Source organism: Pseudorca crassidens, chromosome 2 (genome assembly GCF_039906515.1).
Source record: "Pseudorca crassidens isolate mPseCra1 chromosome 2, mPseCra1.hap1, whole genome shotgun sequence".
NCBI classification, from domain to species: Eukaryota; Metazoa; Chordata; class Mammalia; order Artiodactyla; family Delphinidae; genus Pseudorca; species Pseudorca crassidens.
This window is the reverse complement of record NC_090297.1, coordinates 136,424,435-136,441,281: the sequence shown is the minus strand read 5'-3', so window position 1 is coordinate 136,441,281 and position 16,847 is coordinate 136,424,435. Positions and strand designations below refer to the sequence as shown.

The 16,847-nt window shown below is 45.7% G+C and overlaps 1 protein-coding gene across 8 annotated transcripts in view; it reads right to left on the bottom strand.

Annotated features, from left to right (window-relative positions):
- Nucleotides 1-16,847, bottom strand: part of CACNA1E (calcium voltage-gated channel subunit alpha1 E) — a 301,767-nt gene that overhangs the window by 38,632 nt on the left and 246,288 nt on the right. For all 8 annotated transcript variants that reach the window (XM_067728834.1, XM_067728829.1, XM_067728833.1 and 5 more), the window contains 8 exons: nt 12,751-12,847; nt 10,199-10,359; nt 9,533-9,670; nt 8,506-8,707; nt 7,522-7,686; nt 6,581-6,691; nt 2,984-3,067; nt 2,107-2,232 (listed from right to left, as the gene is read on the bottom strand). In XM_067728834.1, coding sequence (XP_067584935.1) covers nt 2,107-2,232; nt 2,984-3,067; nt 6,581-6,691; nt 7,522-7,686; nt 8,506-8,707; nt 9,533-9,670; nt 10,199-10,359; nt 12,751-12,847 — 1,084 coding nt within the window. The remainder of the gene's footprint in view (nt 1-2,106; nt 2,233-2,983; nt 3,068-6,580; nt 6,692-7,521; nt 7,687-8,505; nt 8,708-9,532; nt 9,671-10,198; nt 10,360-12,750; nt 12,848-16,847) is intronic.

The window sequence follows — 16,847 nt, the reverse complement described above, 5'->3', positions numbered from 1 at the left end:
TCCAGAGCCCGCAAGCCACAATTGTGAGCCCACGTGCCACAACTACTGAAGCCTGTGCGCCTAGAGCCTGTGCTCCGCAACAAGATAAGCCATGACAATGAGAAGCCCGCGCATCGCAACGAACAGTAGCCCCTGCTCACCGCAACTAGAGAAAAGCTCGCGCAGCAACGAAGACCCGAGCCAAAAATAAATAAATAAATTAATTAATTAAAATGCAATAGAGAGTTGGTGGGAGAACCCCTTCTCCAGTGGAGTGCTGATTCTCAAGATCTGTGAGGAGCGACTACATCCCGAGGGGGCATGTGAAGACACCATCTGCTGAAAGGAAAGAGTAGGGAGGCAGGTTTCTCTCCCAGCTTTGAGGAGAGGACCAAAGAGTCATCCTGATCTCTCTTCTTGTCATGTTGTAAATTCCAACACAAAATAAGGAAGAGAAAAGAACTGAGTAGGGGTCAGTGGTGGAGAACTGGGTGATGCTCAGGGTGGGGCTGGGGAAGGTAGAGGCAGGGGCAACGCTGTTTACACAGTGTTACTTTCTGCTGTGTATGCACAGAGGCAGCCTTTGTTAAACCAGCCTCAAGGAAACAACTTCTACACTGTTCCAGGGCTGCACCATCCATCACAGTGTCGCCTGGAGGCAGATTCAGCTGTCTTCACTGTTCTCTCTCTATTCACTGGAATACGCCAACCATTTGGTCATCAATTTTTGACATGCTTTTCTTTGCCCTCGATAGTATACACTTTGACAGAGAATCAGTGATCATGAGAATATGACAGGCTGACACATATTTCTTAAGAGACTCACTAACAACTGTAACTTGTTGCACAGGCCTCTATAAAAAGCTTTTAAGACCATCTTGTGTTTCAAATTCTAAATCCAGATCCACCCGAGACTCAAATGGTAAATTCTTGCTAAGGTTTTCAATTTCTCCTCTGTCACTGAGCTTTGGAGAAATAGTTTTCATTGAGGTGACACCTCTCTGGGAGTCATAGCACCAAACAATTATCTGAATCCAATAAAAATGTCAAGGTTGCTTGTGGGACCCTGAGCGTCCTTACAACTGGCCTCACATCTCAGACCCCCAGGACTTTGCTGAAGAAGTAAATCAGTAACGATGGTGTGGCACGAAGTCCCTTTCAAGTGACAAGAAACCATGAATTCACTGACAAGCTTTCTTTAGTTCAATCTGTAGTTAAAATGTACAAACAATTAAAATAAAGAAGGCAATTCAATAAATTCATGATTTTTCATCTTTGAATCAATTTCATCAACCACATTTTTAAAGTACATTCATTGAAAGACTCTTTTTTATAGGAGGAAAATAGTAGGCTTTTGAGCAGCGTTGATGTCCCCCAAAGCTGAAAAACAAACTCATTATATTTGCTAGAGCTTGAAGATATTGAAATATGTTTGGAGAACTTCTTTTACTGGAAACCTCTGCCATTATAGTGGATCTCAGGTATCAATTTTTAACTTGTTTATTACATATACATTTCTGTATGGCTCCATGAGATCATTCAGAAGAAGCTCTCACCATATTAACCTTGCTCAGGTGCCCTCTGGGTTTGTGGGATGCAGAGGTAACTATTAGCATGGCATATATTCAGTGGTTCAGGAAATACACTAATGATGACACGGGTGGGACTGGTATGAATCATCTTGTTATAAAACACAACTCAAGGAGTCCTTTGAAAAACCGTTCTGTGAAATAAAGCCACGGACGAATCCCTGAAAAATGCAGAGGATATGTGACTACAGGTGGCTGGCTCTGTCCGTGGATGGGATTGCCCAGGGCATACTGAAATACCTCGGGAGGGAGCACACCTCATAAAACGAGCCCCCTGCCTCAGTGGACAGAGAAGGTAACTGAGTTACAAAGTTGGGGTGATTTTTTAGCATGAGATTCTAGCCAGTTAGTCATAAGCTAACCGCTGCCTGGCCAAGTTGTGTTGTAACTAAGAACTGCTGTGTTTATCTAATGCTTCTGACAAACGCCCATCCCCAGAGGCGAGGGGACTTGTGGAATCATGCTGCGTTGCCTGGTGTGCTGTCTGATGTGACAGGGCCGCTGCAACCCTCAGAGGGGAGGAGCTTGTGCCCTTTACCTTAAAGGACTGCACGAAGGTCCAAAGTAAAATACGGATGGTGTAGCCTTGACGCAGAAGCTTGATGAGGCGGGCGGCTCGGAAGAGCTTCAGAAAGCTCATATTGAAGCCACTGGTGTTCACCAGCTGGTGGATCAAAAGGAAACATATCATTAGTGACATTATGGTCATTTAGAACATCTAAGCACTGGTATTTGTGTATTTATCTCTCATTCAGATCATAGAATGGAACATGGATGCTGTCTTTTGTTTTTAACCCCATTTTCAGCTGATGGGCCAGTGGGGACCATCTCTCGGAGCCTCCCCAGGCCTGCCCTCTATTCCCAGAAGGAAGGCGTGGAAGTACCACAGATGGATGCCCCACATACAACTGACAAAACTGGCCTCCCCAGTCTTCTCTAAGTAGTCCTAACTCTGCACTCGGATGCCAGAGGGCAGACCTAACAATCTCTCTTGCACATGATGGCCCTCCAATATTCAAAGACTTGTGATGAGCTCTCCAAGTCTTCCTTAGGGTGAACCATTTCAGGGAAACAGTTCAGGTCTAACAAGTCTGAGGGCGAAGACCCTGTGCCTCTTTTGTGTCTCTCAAAGAATCTAGCAGGACACTGTGCACACTCGGCCTCTCCTGGGCCCTCTATCCCATTCACCCCCATTGGATGGCTGCTATCTGAGTCATGCAAATGGGACCAAGCCTTCCATGAGATCCAGCGCCATCCAATGTTCCCATTTTCTGGCAAAAGCTCAGGAATGAGGAAGTGAACAGGGGGCTGCACATTGGACTTGTGGAGTTACAAATGGACTGAATGTGCAGAGAATTTTTTTTTAATGCAACCCCAGGGCCAAGCCTAAAGAGAAGGACCAAGGAGCCACTCACCTTGCTGTCTGTCAGAATAATTTCTGTGATACTGCCGATCACCGTGATGAAGTCAAAGATATTCCAGGTGTCTCGGAAATAGTTCTGCCAAGTGGATTCAGCCACGGGAACATCCGGGAAAAAAAGGAAAAGAAAACACGGGAGAAAATGGAAAAAAAGACATCTTTCATGACATAACTTTGTCACTTGGAATTAAAACTTGTCAATTCCAGGAGAAGTTCATTCCAACTTTCGCTTTAGTTTCCTATTTCTAACCAAAAATGCTGTTTTTCCTTCACTAGTTTGAGAGTTTCTCATTTGGGAAGCAGTTTCATCACTATTTGGAGACCTTGTTTTTGAAGCTGTCACTAAAGAGCTACATCAAAAAAAGTATAAGATTTTTTCATGTAATATTACATAAAAATATGTAAGAAAGAGATCTGGGGCCTAGAACATTTTGATGTCCAAAAATGAAAGATCATAATTGTCACCTACAAGACAATAAAGTTATGTACAGTATCACTCCAAGGTTTTCTATAACTTGTAAATTATTATTTATATAGCATCAAGTGACCCTATAAATATACAGTTCTGACTTTCAACTAACAATAAAAGTCACAGAGATGTCCTAAGTGACTAAAGATCAAAGATGTGTCAAAAATCGCTTCCTAACTCCACTGAGCCTTTTCACACCAACTGCTGATTGGCAATGGGATGAACAAACTCATCTTTCCCCCGTTTCCCTGCCCCGTTACACCTTTCGAGGAGGTGTAACTAAATACAATACAAGGAAGCAGCAACAGAATGAGTGGGTTAAAGGACACGAAGAAGTAAAGGACCCGGATAATGCACCAGCCCGCCAACGTTAAGCTTAATAGAGAAAGTGGGCTCTGCTCCCATCTCCAGTGCTCCGGTGAAAACAGACCTTGGACTATATTTCTTAAAAGAAACAAAGCGCTTGGGACTCCAAGACGTTACCCACTTGCCCTTGGGTGGCGCTTCCCGTAGGAGACCCTCAGAGCACTGCAAAATACACCCTCTTCCATCCCCACAACTGGCATTCATGAATCCTTGCTACACATGCCAGATTTTGTGCCAGGTCCTCCCTTGGCATTCTTTCAGTTCATTTATTCCTCCCATGGATGCTGTAAGTAGGTAATGATAAATACCTCATAAATTACTGAGTGGTAGGGCTAGCAAGAAGAATGGGTAGAGATACGCGATAAAGAGAGAAATGTTCTGGGGAGAGAGAAGGTACGTTTATGAGCACCTACTCAGGACCTGCCACCTTAGGTATATTCCCTCACAGGACACACACACAGTATCTAAGGCTAATGGCAGCTATCGTTATCCTCCTTTTATGAATGAGAAAACTGAGGCTTAGAGAGGCCTGTCTGATTCCAAAGTCACAGGCACCTGCCAGGCATGTACAGAAACTCAGCACACAGCCTCAAAAACTCACTGCTGCTAAGGATGACCACCTCAGGAGTGGGGTCAAGTTGAGTCTCTGAGTTCCTCAATTCTCAGTGCTCTCCTATTACCAACCCGGGGTGAGCTTCCTAATTCTTGGTTAGGTCCCTATATGAGAGCTAGAATATAAATCTAGCTCTCAGGGGACAGAAGCCCTAGATTCCAGTAGAGGAGGCCTTACAATACAGTATGGTAGAGCACAGCATAGCATAGTACAGACTAGTAGATTACGGTGGACAAAGCATGGGCTTTGAAGCCAGAGAGACCAGGATCTGAACACTGGCTCTGCCTTTCAGTAACCTTGTGCAAAGTACTGAATCTTCTTGAGCCCTAGCTCATCCGCATAAGAAGAAAACCATAATGGCCATCTAATAGAGTTCTTATGAAGCTAAAATGGATAATACATAAAGCTTTTGGTACTTAGTAGACAACCAATGTATGTCAATTCTCTCCCTCTTTCTTTCTCCTCTTCCTTCCTTTTCTATTCCCACTCCACTTTCCAATTCTACTGCCTTTTATTCTGTAATCTTCAAAGAGCGACACCATTTTTCTGACCTTCAATTTCCTCATTTAAAATAACAACAACAACGATAATGACAGCTTCTGCCATGCCTATTTCAGAGTCATCGAGAAGATCTGACAAAAACAGTATATATTAGGGCGTTCTGAAAATCTACAGTCCTATATCAATGAAAAGACTTATTCGGGACTAGTGGTGCCTTTTATAGTGTGAGAATGCTTCCAGACCTTGAATGAAAATACGGGGCTGAAGGTGGGAAGGAGGCAGGCTTTGGGGCCGAATCATCTAGTTAAGCCTGTAAGCATGTATTCGGCATTCACCATAATTTGACACAGAATTGGGGACTTAAGTCACAGACGACGTCAATCCAACATGCAAATAATCAAGATGCAGGGAAAAACTTGCCCTGTTTTTACACAGGCTTCCCCCACCCCCTTCTCCTCCCGCCCAGGGCCAGACTGTATTATAATGGCATCTTTGTTGCTGGTAGTTTACTTTTCTTTATTTCTCCAAGACTCAAAAGGGAGTCAAGCAACCAACAATACAGCCACCTGCAAGGGGTTCCCTTCAACTCTCCTCCCCAAACCATCAAATCAATGACTTTTCAAAGAACCACCAGGAAACCAGAAGCAATCGCCACCGTCAACACTCACAACCATCAAGCCGAGGCCAGAGTCCCTGTTCAAGCTGCCACCAGACAAACATATTCAGATAATCAGCTGAGTTTCTCTTCTTGCAGGGAAAGCCATACACATATAATTTGAAATGGTAGCTCACACACAAAGTAAGTGTGAAGCAGCTGTCGGGTGGGTTTATCTGCAGCCCACTGATCTCACTGTAAACACTGAGGCAAGGGTGGCAGAGAGGATTTTGTTTACAGGACACTGAAGTGAAGGGCTAGGTTTGCTTCACACCCTTGATGGTAGATGCGAAAATCTGCCAAACAACTATAATCAGTAGTTGAGGAGAAGTAAAAGGAGGACTCATGCCAGAAAAACTCAACCCAACCCTCCCCAAACCAATTCCAGAAACTGCCCCCCGACCCCACACTTGCTCACTCTCTCATACACACACTTTAAAGGCCATTAGCCTTTGGAAGCTTAAGTGCTAAACATTTATTTTTAGTGGCAGAAATTACTCTTCAGGTAACTAAAGGGAGGAGGATTACTAGGTAAAATCTATTATTTGCTATGTTTGAGGCTAAGCGGGACAGATATTTTCCCATTTGAGTTATAAGATTTTAAACCTTTCACCAGTAAATAAGCACTCAAGTTTATTAGTCCAGTCCTTGTTTTGCTCTTCCTGACAGATAAATCTTACTAAGTTCTAGTAAGACTCAACGACTGTCGCCCCTTGACAACTGACAGACTTTGACGAGAACAGAGCTGATAGCTAGAGGTAGGAGCTGGGGATCTGGTTCTCTTTGTCTTTTCTCCTAACACCCTCACACATCATCCTGTCTCTAGGGCAGTTTTTTTAAGCAGTCGAAACAAGCCCACAATTAGGTGGGCAGGTGTGTGAACCCTTTCTGGAATAGCGGTGACCGCCCTCCCTTCCAACAAAGGCTGGCAATGTACCCAAAGAAAAGGGAAGACAAGAATGGTGCCGGGATAAATTCCATGACGTACCAAGAAGCCAAACGCAATGATCTTTAGGACACATTCCAGGGAGAACACCATGGTGAAGGCGATATTCAGGTACTTCAGGGCCAGTTCATAGGTACAGGGAGCAGAGTAGTACTGCCGGGAAGAGAAAAGAGGAAAGAATCAAACCCCTAAAGGTGAGAGGGTCCATGAGAGAGGCTGGCCATCTCGCGTCCCTGCCCTTGGGGGACATTCTGGTGTCATCTAGGGCTAGAGAGGAGAAGCACACGTCCTAGCAAAACAAAACAGAGGAAAACACAGGTCTTATTAGCAAAATGGCCAGTCTTCCTAGAGTTGAAGGTGAGAAGGGCAGAAACATTTCCTAGAGTTAATTACTTTACCATTTAGTATTAAAAACCTCTTCCGACACTCTTAGAACCCCATGATCATCTACATCTCCTGACATCTCCACCCCTGTCTGCGTCTGATTGCCATCACCAACCTTTGCTTTCAGAGTTCCTGGACTGCTACTATATATTTCACTGCATTTTGCCCCAAAGACCCAAAGGCTGGGCTGTGGATGGAGACAAGATGAAAGAGAAATTCCACGATGGAAAAGTACGTAACAGGGCTTCCCTGGTGGCGCAGTGGTTGAGAGTCCGCCTTGCCGACGCAGGGGACACGGGTTCGTGCCCCGGTCCGGGAAGATCCCACATGCCGCAGAGCGGCTGGGCTCGTGAGCCATGGCCGCTGAGCCTGCGCGTCCAGAGCCTGTGCTCCGTAACGGGAGAGGCCACAGCAGTGAGAGGCCCGCATACCGCAAAAAAAAAAAAAAAAAAAAAAAAAAAGAAAAGTAGGTAAGGAGGCAACAGACTGGTAAGCTGGAGTGTTTTCTCAGTGTCTCGGGCACACACACAAGTGCTCTGCGAGGGGACAGCTGCCGAGGCTCAGCCTGCCCGAGTGCCTCCCAGCCACCACCTTCTCACCTTCATCATCAGCACGACAGTGTTCAGGGCGATCATGGCCATGATGGTGTACTCAAAGGATGGAGACACCACAAAGTGCCAGACGCGGTACTGGAAGGTGTGCCTGTTCTGGGGCATGTAGCGGGTGAGTGGTTTGGCACTGATGGCGAAGTCGATGCACGCCCTCTGCAGGAGAGTCACACTGATTAGCCAAGCTCAGATTCCCTAAACCTCGCACACGGGTGAGCTCTCTGTTAGACGGTTAGAAGAAGAGGACAGTGTGTGAGAAGAGGCTAGGGCTGGGCAAGCAGAGGTAAAAGTAGCAAAAGAAATTATCTGGACAGAGCCACAGGTGAGATGTCACCTTAAATGAATACACAGAACTAGAAGGGTTCGGTCCCATGCGGTAAGGACTTGATGGTTATTAATAATGCCCTTTACACAGCACAAGACTTAGATATTTGGGCAGGAAGCTCACAGTCAGAAGTAAAAATCTATCTCCCTGTGCATTCCCATAGCACTTTATTTGCATTTCTCTTATGGACTCTAACAATTTCTAGTTCAGTTCCAGGATAAAAACGATGGACCCGACAATGTGTCAGAACTACACTTGTTACTACAAAAGCAGTAATAAGTTAGACAGGTTCCCTGCCCTTACAGCAAATATACACCATTGAGGGTTGCAGGAAGGGAAGCAGACGTGTTAACGTTATAACGTTGGCACACGTCTTTCACCCCCACCTCCAGACGATGCGCCACATAAACGCAGGGGCTGCATCTTAAACACCTTACATCCCTCCCAGTTCTCTGTGTCTCATACCTGGGCTTTAAACAGAGCGGATACTCCAAAAACATTTATTTAATGACTGGCTAATGCATTTCCCCCCAATTCTCTCTCTAATTCACAACAAAATGGAGAGCATTCTGTCTTCCTCCTGACACTGCTGGTCTGAGAGTCCGTTCCAGAGCGCCCCCTGGCCCTACACTCCAGACCCCTCGTTTCACCTCGTTCTTCTCCAGGCTGCACTCCTCCATCATCTTGTCCCCTTGCTCCTGGAAGGTGATGATGATGAGAGCCACAAAGATGTTGACGAAGAAGAAAGGAAAGACCACAAAGTAGACCACGTAAAAGATGGACATCTCCATGCGGTTGCTGCGGCTCGGGCCTCGGTCTTCCTCTGTCACATCGACAGAATGCTGCAAAACTCTGGGGACAGAACGAGAGGGCACGGATGGTGGACGGCAATGTTGGAAGCTGCCGTGACTCAAGGCTTCATTAGCAGATGTACCATCTGCTGTATTTTCTTATCTGACTTTTTAAACTTGGTGGATCCTCCGTGAATTTGGGGCTCCACAACCAAGCTGGCGGACCCCCAATCCACTGCTCTTTCTAGCCCCGGTGCCATCACGCATCCAACTCCCTAACACCAGAGTGACATTACTTTATAGTTGAGGTTGTCATAAAATACCAAGAGACTCCTGAATTTCCCTTTGGCATTTTGCTGCCACCAGAAAGTAGTGTCTTGGCTACCGCCAAGTCTCTGAAAAAATAAGCCTGCAGCTACGAGCAGCATAAAAACTGCATTCTGTTGTCTTTGACATGTGAGGTATGACCACAGAAAGCATCTCTGGGTTCTGCCACCGCATCCTTAACCCTTGACCCTCATGTCCAGGGCCAACTCGGAGGATAAATCTGTCTAAAACAGTCCTCAGGGACTCTCCTACGGTGCGGAGAGCTGTTCAAAACTCATTTGTTCTGTAGGAATCAGATGGCTCTATTCAACTCCTTGATCATGGGCTGAAACACTGTGTTTCAAATATTTCCCTGACTTCGTCAGCTCCCTCCTGATTCCCGCCTGAAGGATTTTCATTTTTCCTCTCTCCTGCCCGTCTTACCTACTCATAACCACTTACTTTCCTTGGTACAATAACAAAGGGTTAGCCTTGCTTATCTCGAATCAACTTCTCAAGGCAAACACATGGCCCTAGCCCAGCTCACAGACAAGCATGCCAAGCCAAACCCATCACTCACTGAGGCCATCCTTCCCCTGTGGAGACGGTGAAGAGGGTCAGCAGGGCCCAGATGATGTTGTCATAGTGGAATTCATGGCGCTTCCATTCTCGGCCTTTCACCTCCATCTTGTTTTTCTCGTGATCTACATAGTTTCCTCTAAAACCAGAGCAGAAGTGAACCAGAACCTCTTCACTATAGCTCATGGAAGAGCAAAGAAATTCTAGGGACTTTGATAATGTACAGTAGTAATTATCAGCATTCAAACCCAAGCAGGAGGGGATTTTATTAAGGCAGTGTATTATCATGGAATAAAAATGAGATTTGGTGCCCAACAGACATGGAAGATTAAATCCTAGTCCTTTCACTAGTCACTGTATAACCTTGAGCGACTTCCTTAAACTTTCTGTGCCTAGGCTTCCACACCTATAATGTGCAAATAAAACCTATCTCAAAAGGTCATTAGAAAGATTTAAAATTAAAACCTGATGCAAAATGCTATGTTCCATGTCTGACACAAAAGAGGTACTCACTCAAAATGTGGCAACTTCTTATTTTGCCTTTTTTCCCAAAAGAGGAATGGATTTAAGAAAGGGGGAAAGAAAAGACCTATCTGTAAAGGGTTGTGTGGACCTTGGCAGAACGCACTTTAGCAGAAAGTGAGTGGTATGTGCTGGTGGCGCTTACATGCACTCCTTCTCTGTGTCCTTGGAACTGTCTGTGCAATAGAAGAACTTGCCCTTGAAAAGTTGAACTGCGATGACAGCAAAGATGAACATGAAGAGCTTATAGACAATTAGTATGTTGAAGACATTTTTCAAGGAGGTGACCACACAGTCGAAGACAGCCTGTGAACAGAAAAAAGAGCCCTGGTGTGTGAATCCCTGAAATGGCCTGTGTATTTGCCTACAGCTGAGTTGGACCCAGACTACCACCAGCCAGCCCACTGAGAAGGTGCCCTAGGAGATAGCACCCTAGGAAAAAGTGACACTCATGGGATTCGGACCTGTTTTCTAAGCTGGTCATGACTGTAGGAACGTATAATTTAGGAGGGGAACACATGTTCTGAATCTGGAAGGAAACCCAAAGCAGTAGAGACCAAGATGGTATCAGGCAGTGGAGGGAGTCCTTTGTGGAATCCTATTACGGGCACTCCACTTAGTGTGAAACAGAAATTTATTCCAGAAAAGGGATCCTTGAAATCATTTAGCCTGTTTTAGGCGTTAAATAGCTTATCCGTAACTTCATCTATTTGGGGCACGTTCTTAGATTTGATTTATATACTGAATATGTATTGTTTTCTCTTAGCCTTTCTAAATAGATCAGGGAGTGATAATAAACTCTCATCTTTGTTCATTTTAATGATATTTTGTAATAAGTTCACACATTTACCCCAATTACATTCCACACTTCACGTAAATGTTCTCTAGTTTAAAGCTGGCTGTGCTGGGGATGAAGATTCAACAGGTGATGTGGGAAGGGGTAAGAGCCACCCTCTCTTAGAGATGGGAGGATCAGATGGACAGAATCAGGAACTTGCACTTCAGTTCAAGGCAGTGAATCTCCCTCTGAAGAATCCATTGTAGGCCCTAAGCCATGAACAGTTACATGGGAATTCAACACATTTCAAACCATTTTTAGGTTATTTTCTAGGTTTGTAGGTTTAGCTCACTGAAGAGTCTAGCCCCACAGTGGCGCTGCATTTGAGCAGTTACCTCTTCACAGCGCTGGGTGAACACTGCTGGTTTAATTAGTTCAGCACTGCAGGGAATGTGAGTGACACGCAGCCTCGTGGAATTATCAGATCCACCTACATTTCCCTCAGGTTATGGAGCTGCAGAGCAAAGAGCCAGCCCTTCCTAATTAGTTGGAATTAACCAAGGTTGGGTCGCCTTCTTCAGCCTGTTAATTAATCTCATCATCCTGTCCAAGCCCTCCTCAGGACCCCAACATAGCTCAGAGAAGGAGACCAGTGGACCTGGGCTGCAGCTAACAACATTGGTTAGGGCCCCAGGCCTCCCGGCCAAATTTTTCTGGGGGTGAGGCAGAAAGGAATGAATGTTCACAGGCACTGACCCCGGCCAGGCCCTGTGCTGGGGCCTGTCACCAGGTGGAGGGTTATAATGAACAGCGTGTGAAAGATTTCCTGATACCGTGGGAGGTGCCTGATCCAGGAGGGAAGGCAGGGCAGTGGAGGAGGAGAGCAGGCAGTGAGGACACTTCCTTTGGAGCACGAGTACCTCTCCTCGGGAATCCACGCAGGAGGCCAGGGCCCTGGGCTCTGAGAGGAAGCCACGTCTCAGCCAGTTAGGGGTCTTCCAAAAAGACCTTCCTGTGGTCTTAAGCCTTTGATCAACCTGGTTGGTTTAACACCTCTCTGCAGAGCCAGAGGGCTGAAAGGGAAGCAGTTGGGGTGGCGGTGGAGGGACTGGTGGGGAATATCAGAGGTGAGGCAAACCCAATGGGAAAGAGGAACTGGGGAGCAGGGGAGTCCCTTGTTCCCTCCCTGGTGGTGGCTGGCTCTCATTCGCAGGAATTCAGGAAGGAAAAACTTTTCTCCCATGAGGCTTCAGCTTCCATAACAGCAAGGGATCTGTGTGGGAGAGGCGGGTTCCACAAGCCAGCAACCTAAGGGCAGGAAGGCTCAGGGAAGGAGCTCAGGGTGGGTGAGCAGGTCAGAGGGCAGGAGAACCCAGATAATAGACCTATGAAGACACAGGTCCTGGCAACAGGGAGAACTTAGTTGTGTGAGCTCACTTCCCCATTTCTTCTCTGCTTGTGCCCAAAATGACTCTGTGTTCTTGGGCAAGTTATTGGCCTCTAAGATATGAAGGGTCAGGGCTAGAAGATTCTTTCTTTCTCTAGAATCATGAGGAAAGAAACCAGCCCAGGTGACTTGGTCTGACGTAGTATGTGGACCACAACACGCAGGGCTCATGCTCCTTCCATTGTGGTGTCTGACCCACCTTAATGACACAGGAGGCTCCAGGATAAAGCCACACAGGGTTCTTCCTATGACTTCCCACACAGGGTGGGGCAAAAGTCCTTAGTGATAGATTTTTTAGGATATTGGTTGTTTTCCTTTGAAACTCAGACCCTTAGTTCAAGCAGATGAAAAGAATCTCGGTCTCTGTGTGAGCAAAAAGAATATCCCCAGAAATAATTCTCCAAAAGCAGGCCACCTAGGCGTCTCTCTCTAGAGGAAGGGGAGCTGATGGGAAGAAACTGGCGAACGTTACCTTGAGCTTGGGCAGGCGCTTGATGGTCTTCAGCGGTCTCAGCACACGCAGCACCCGCAGGGACTTGATGGTCTTGATGTCCCGGCCCTTGTTGCTTCTGCAGGGGAGAAGCCCCGGGAAATCACAGGACAGGGGACAGTTAAAGTGACAGGCACACTACTACGTTAACAGCAACAGGGAGAAGGGAGAAAGAGGTGGGCAAGAGGCCTGAAACTGGGTCAGAGTAGACCCCAAACAACACTTTCTGGGAACATTTTCCAATCACTCCCCAGCATGCACACACTCATATGCACGCACACTCATGCATACTCACAAAGGGCAAGACACAGGCACACCACAGAGGCACCCGTGCACACACGTTAATCAACACTTCCTACCCCTAACAGCCGGAGCAATGCTGCTCATGACCACACTGACCAAATGGAAATGGAGGATCAATCGACTGGGGAACATGACCGTAGCCCATTGTGGACAGGCGTGGTGCCTAGCCTAGGGAGTCTTCAGTAGAACGCTCTCAAAGAGCATGTGCTGAATTGAATAGGGAGCCATGGTTGACAGCAAGTCTCATCAGAGGACTCTACCTAGTCCTTCCTTCAGCTCTAGGTTTGTCACCTCTGCACAGTTCATGAGTTCAGGGGAGAGCAGGGTAAGGAAGGCTGGTGGGGACATGACACCCATGCTGGGCTGGGCTGCTGACGTCATGCAGGCTTCTAGCCAGGACTTGGGCTCACATCCCGATTATCTCTGTGCGAGTGGCTCTTCCAGCAGTCCCTTCCCATTTCCAGCCCTCTGCACCTAGCACAAGCTGCAGAGAGCCTGCAGTTGGAGGAGGCCCAAACTGCAGCCCCCGCCCACCTTTATCCTTGCCCTACAGCTGATGACCCTCCCTCTTCAGCCTCTCGGAAATGTTTGCTCCTAGTAGACAAAATACATCTTTCTATTTTTAGGAAGGAAATGAATAAATCAACCTGCATCTCTCTCTCCACCCTGCCCATCCCTTGAGATCTTTGCATTCGAGTCAAACAACTGCAATTTGTAAAACATGCAGATGGTAGAAAATGAGACTCTAAATAGTGAGCTCAGGTTCTGGTTCTTTCCTCACGTTGGCCCAGATCACCATGACACCAACTATCGGAGGAAATGGGATCCATCTAGAACATCAGATGGGAACTACAAGGCTTCTGCCTGCTTTTCACCCTGTCCTTCCTGCCATACCCATCCTCCAAATAGGGAGATCAAAGGCCATCCATTCCTTCATACAAGGCAAGGCAGGAAGACGGTTAATGGAAGGCTGACCACCTAGAAGGTAAATTTTGAGACCCTCTTAAATGGTTACAATCCATGATGTGTAAGTTGCTCTTACTCCGTTCTAGATCTGATTATAGATAACCCAAAAGTATCACATTGATATCAATGGCCTTTTGCATCCGTGGGCTTTGTATATTTTATAAACTCTTTTACTTTAGTAGGATCGTCTATCTACCTTTCTAAAAAGGCAACATATAGGCTGAAAACATATCCAAACCAATAAGAATGATCATTTCCCAAGAAGGCTTGGTGACTCCTAGTTTCTGTTCTCTTGGATATCAATGAAAACACACCACTCACATAAACTCACCACTCCTTTCTTAGTGAGCCAGTTCCTTCCCTCTCAACCATACTTTCTCCCTCCTCCAACCCACTCCCCATATTTTTTTACTTCAAAGAAAACTGAAGAAAAAAATATTTACCCCAAGGCATTCCTATGGAGGATCCAAGCAGAAAGCAGTTAAAAAAAAAAAAAAAAAAAAGGAGGAGAGGTAATGGAGAGAAGGGAGATAGTCAGTAAATTCAGGGAGAAAAGAGAACTTTAGGACAACGGGAAATTGGAGATGCCCAGACCCTAGAGATCCCGCTTACAGCCTTGGCACTTGCAGAGTCCGCACGCTTTGTGAAGGAGAGGAAGAGCCAGCACACCATCGCTCCACACCCACCTCTCTACCCTGCAGAGGCAAAGGACCTCTTGCAAGTGTTAGGGACGCTGCCTCGAACTATATGGCATTCCCCATGTGTACTTTATTCCATGGAGCCTCGCTGAATTGGAGTTTTCTAAATGTAGTCTTTCACCTCCATTTCCTTAGTAGCCTTCAGACAAACTCCTTCTGTTTCCAGTGAATTTATAAGAAGCCAGGCTAGAGGAAAAAATGCCTGATCTGGGCCAGAAACTATGTCTTGGAAAAGGAGTTTCAAGACATGGTGGCATACTTATGCTTATGAAGGAGTTCATTTGAAGAGTGAGACACCATGTCCAGGAGAGGGCTACTCTGACATCTCTCAAAAGCACAGATGGGCCATACCATAAAACCACCTTGAAATACGGGGGAAGGCATTGTCTATCAAGGTCCTGATGTCACATAAAGGGATGCCTTTTGATAAATTAAATGACCACCTGTCCGTTGTGAGCTATTTACCGTGTAGCTTGCAGACAAATCATCCCAGTTCTATTGGTGAGGCTTAAAAATGACAAAAATAAAGATGGAGAGCATAAACATGAAACATTTGAGATAGAAATACTAAAAGCTAACTTTCTGAATATTTACTCTTGGCCAGACTCTGTTAAGCACTTTTAGTGCAACTCTTTATTCGGACGTCCTAATAACTTTCGGACAAAGGTATTATTATCTCCATTTCACAGATGAGATGCCGAGAGGCTGAGTGCCCAGCAGTGGCAGGGCAAGCTGGGACTTGAACCCAAGTCTATATGATGCTCAGAGCTCTTGCTCTGCACCATTAAGCTTCTGCGCCAGCAAGTTTTTGGTTCTAGGCTCTGTCAAACAGCTCACCAAATTCTAGAGCTGGAACAGATCCTTGAAATCCACTTAACTGCAAACAGAACTGCAGCCCGTGGAACGTGTGCCTTGCATAAGATCTCAGTAAGTGAGCCCCAGTGCCACGGGTGAACAGCCAGCTGCTATGAAGAAGTGCTTAAAATTCAGCCTTTGCTTCTTGGTTGACAGTTGGCTGTGAAGGGTATTTTTTTTTCCTTTCTTTTAATTTTTTTTTTACTCACCACAAACCTATGTTACACCACCATATACCACAAGCAAAGATTTCCAATGACCATTTTATTCAGTGAATGATCCCACATTCAAAATTATATTAATTTTCACTGTAAATGCCAAATGAATGGTGGTTTGAGAATTAAACCCAAGTCCTTATAAACCTTAAATCCCTCATGTGATAATCTCCAAATGCTCAGAAGGCAGAGGAAATATCTTCCCCTGAGTTATAACAGTGTCTTCTCATGCATGAGACTGGGCACGTGGTAGGTCAGCCAAACATACCTTTATCCATTCATATAACGGCACTGATGGAGTCTTTAATAAATGTCTGGCACTATTCTAAGTACTGACCACACGGTTGTGAACAAAACAAATGAGGTCCCTTCCTAATCTAGGAGGGAAGACAGGCCTTAAATAAACAAGCAAACAAATGAAGGTATAATTGCAAACTAAATGCTTGGGAAAGATGGAATCATTTGACTGAAAATTTTGCCAGAATAACTAAATAGGTCACCATCTTTTCCCCAGGCTACATTCATCTTTAGCAAAAGCTCAGGGAGAATCTTCCAAATCCTTGAAATGAGAGAACAAAGTGGTCCAGGCTTTCACCTTCCATTAGCCCAGGTCCTTAACACCAAGACCTTTATATCCAGTAGACTCTAAATGGGTTCATACTCACAGATGCCCATCGTATTGAAGGAAAGTTCAAAATTTTTTTCTCCAGGACAGAATTTGCTCTCTACAATTAATTTTGTCCCAGGATCCTAGTAAAATGTCACGCTATAGAACAAAGGGGATCTCTGACGACGTGTGTGTGTGTGTGTGTGTGTGTGTGTGTGTGTGTGTGTGTGTGTGTGTGTATGTCTCCCTTGGTTTGGGAAGTGGAATGCTTCGATGGTACACTCTGATCTTAACAGCTGATTGTGGTTGCCAAAGTACTGGGCTATTAGTCCCATTCTGACTCCTACAGAGTTGAGCCAAGGATAGTAATCAGACACAGGCCAAAAGTAAAATAAAGATTAGTCATTGCTCTGCACATCTTTCAAACAGGTCTGC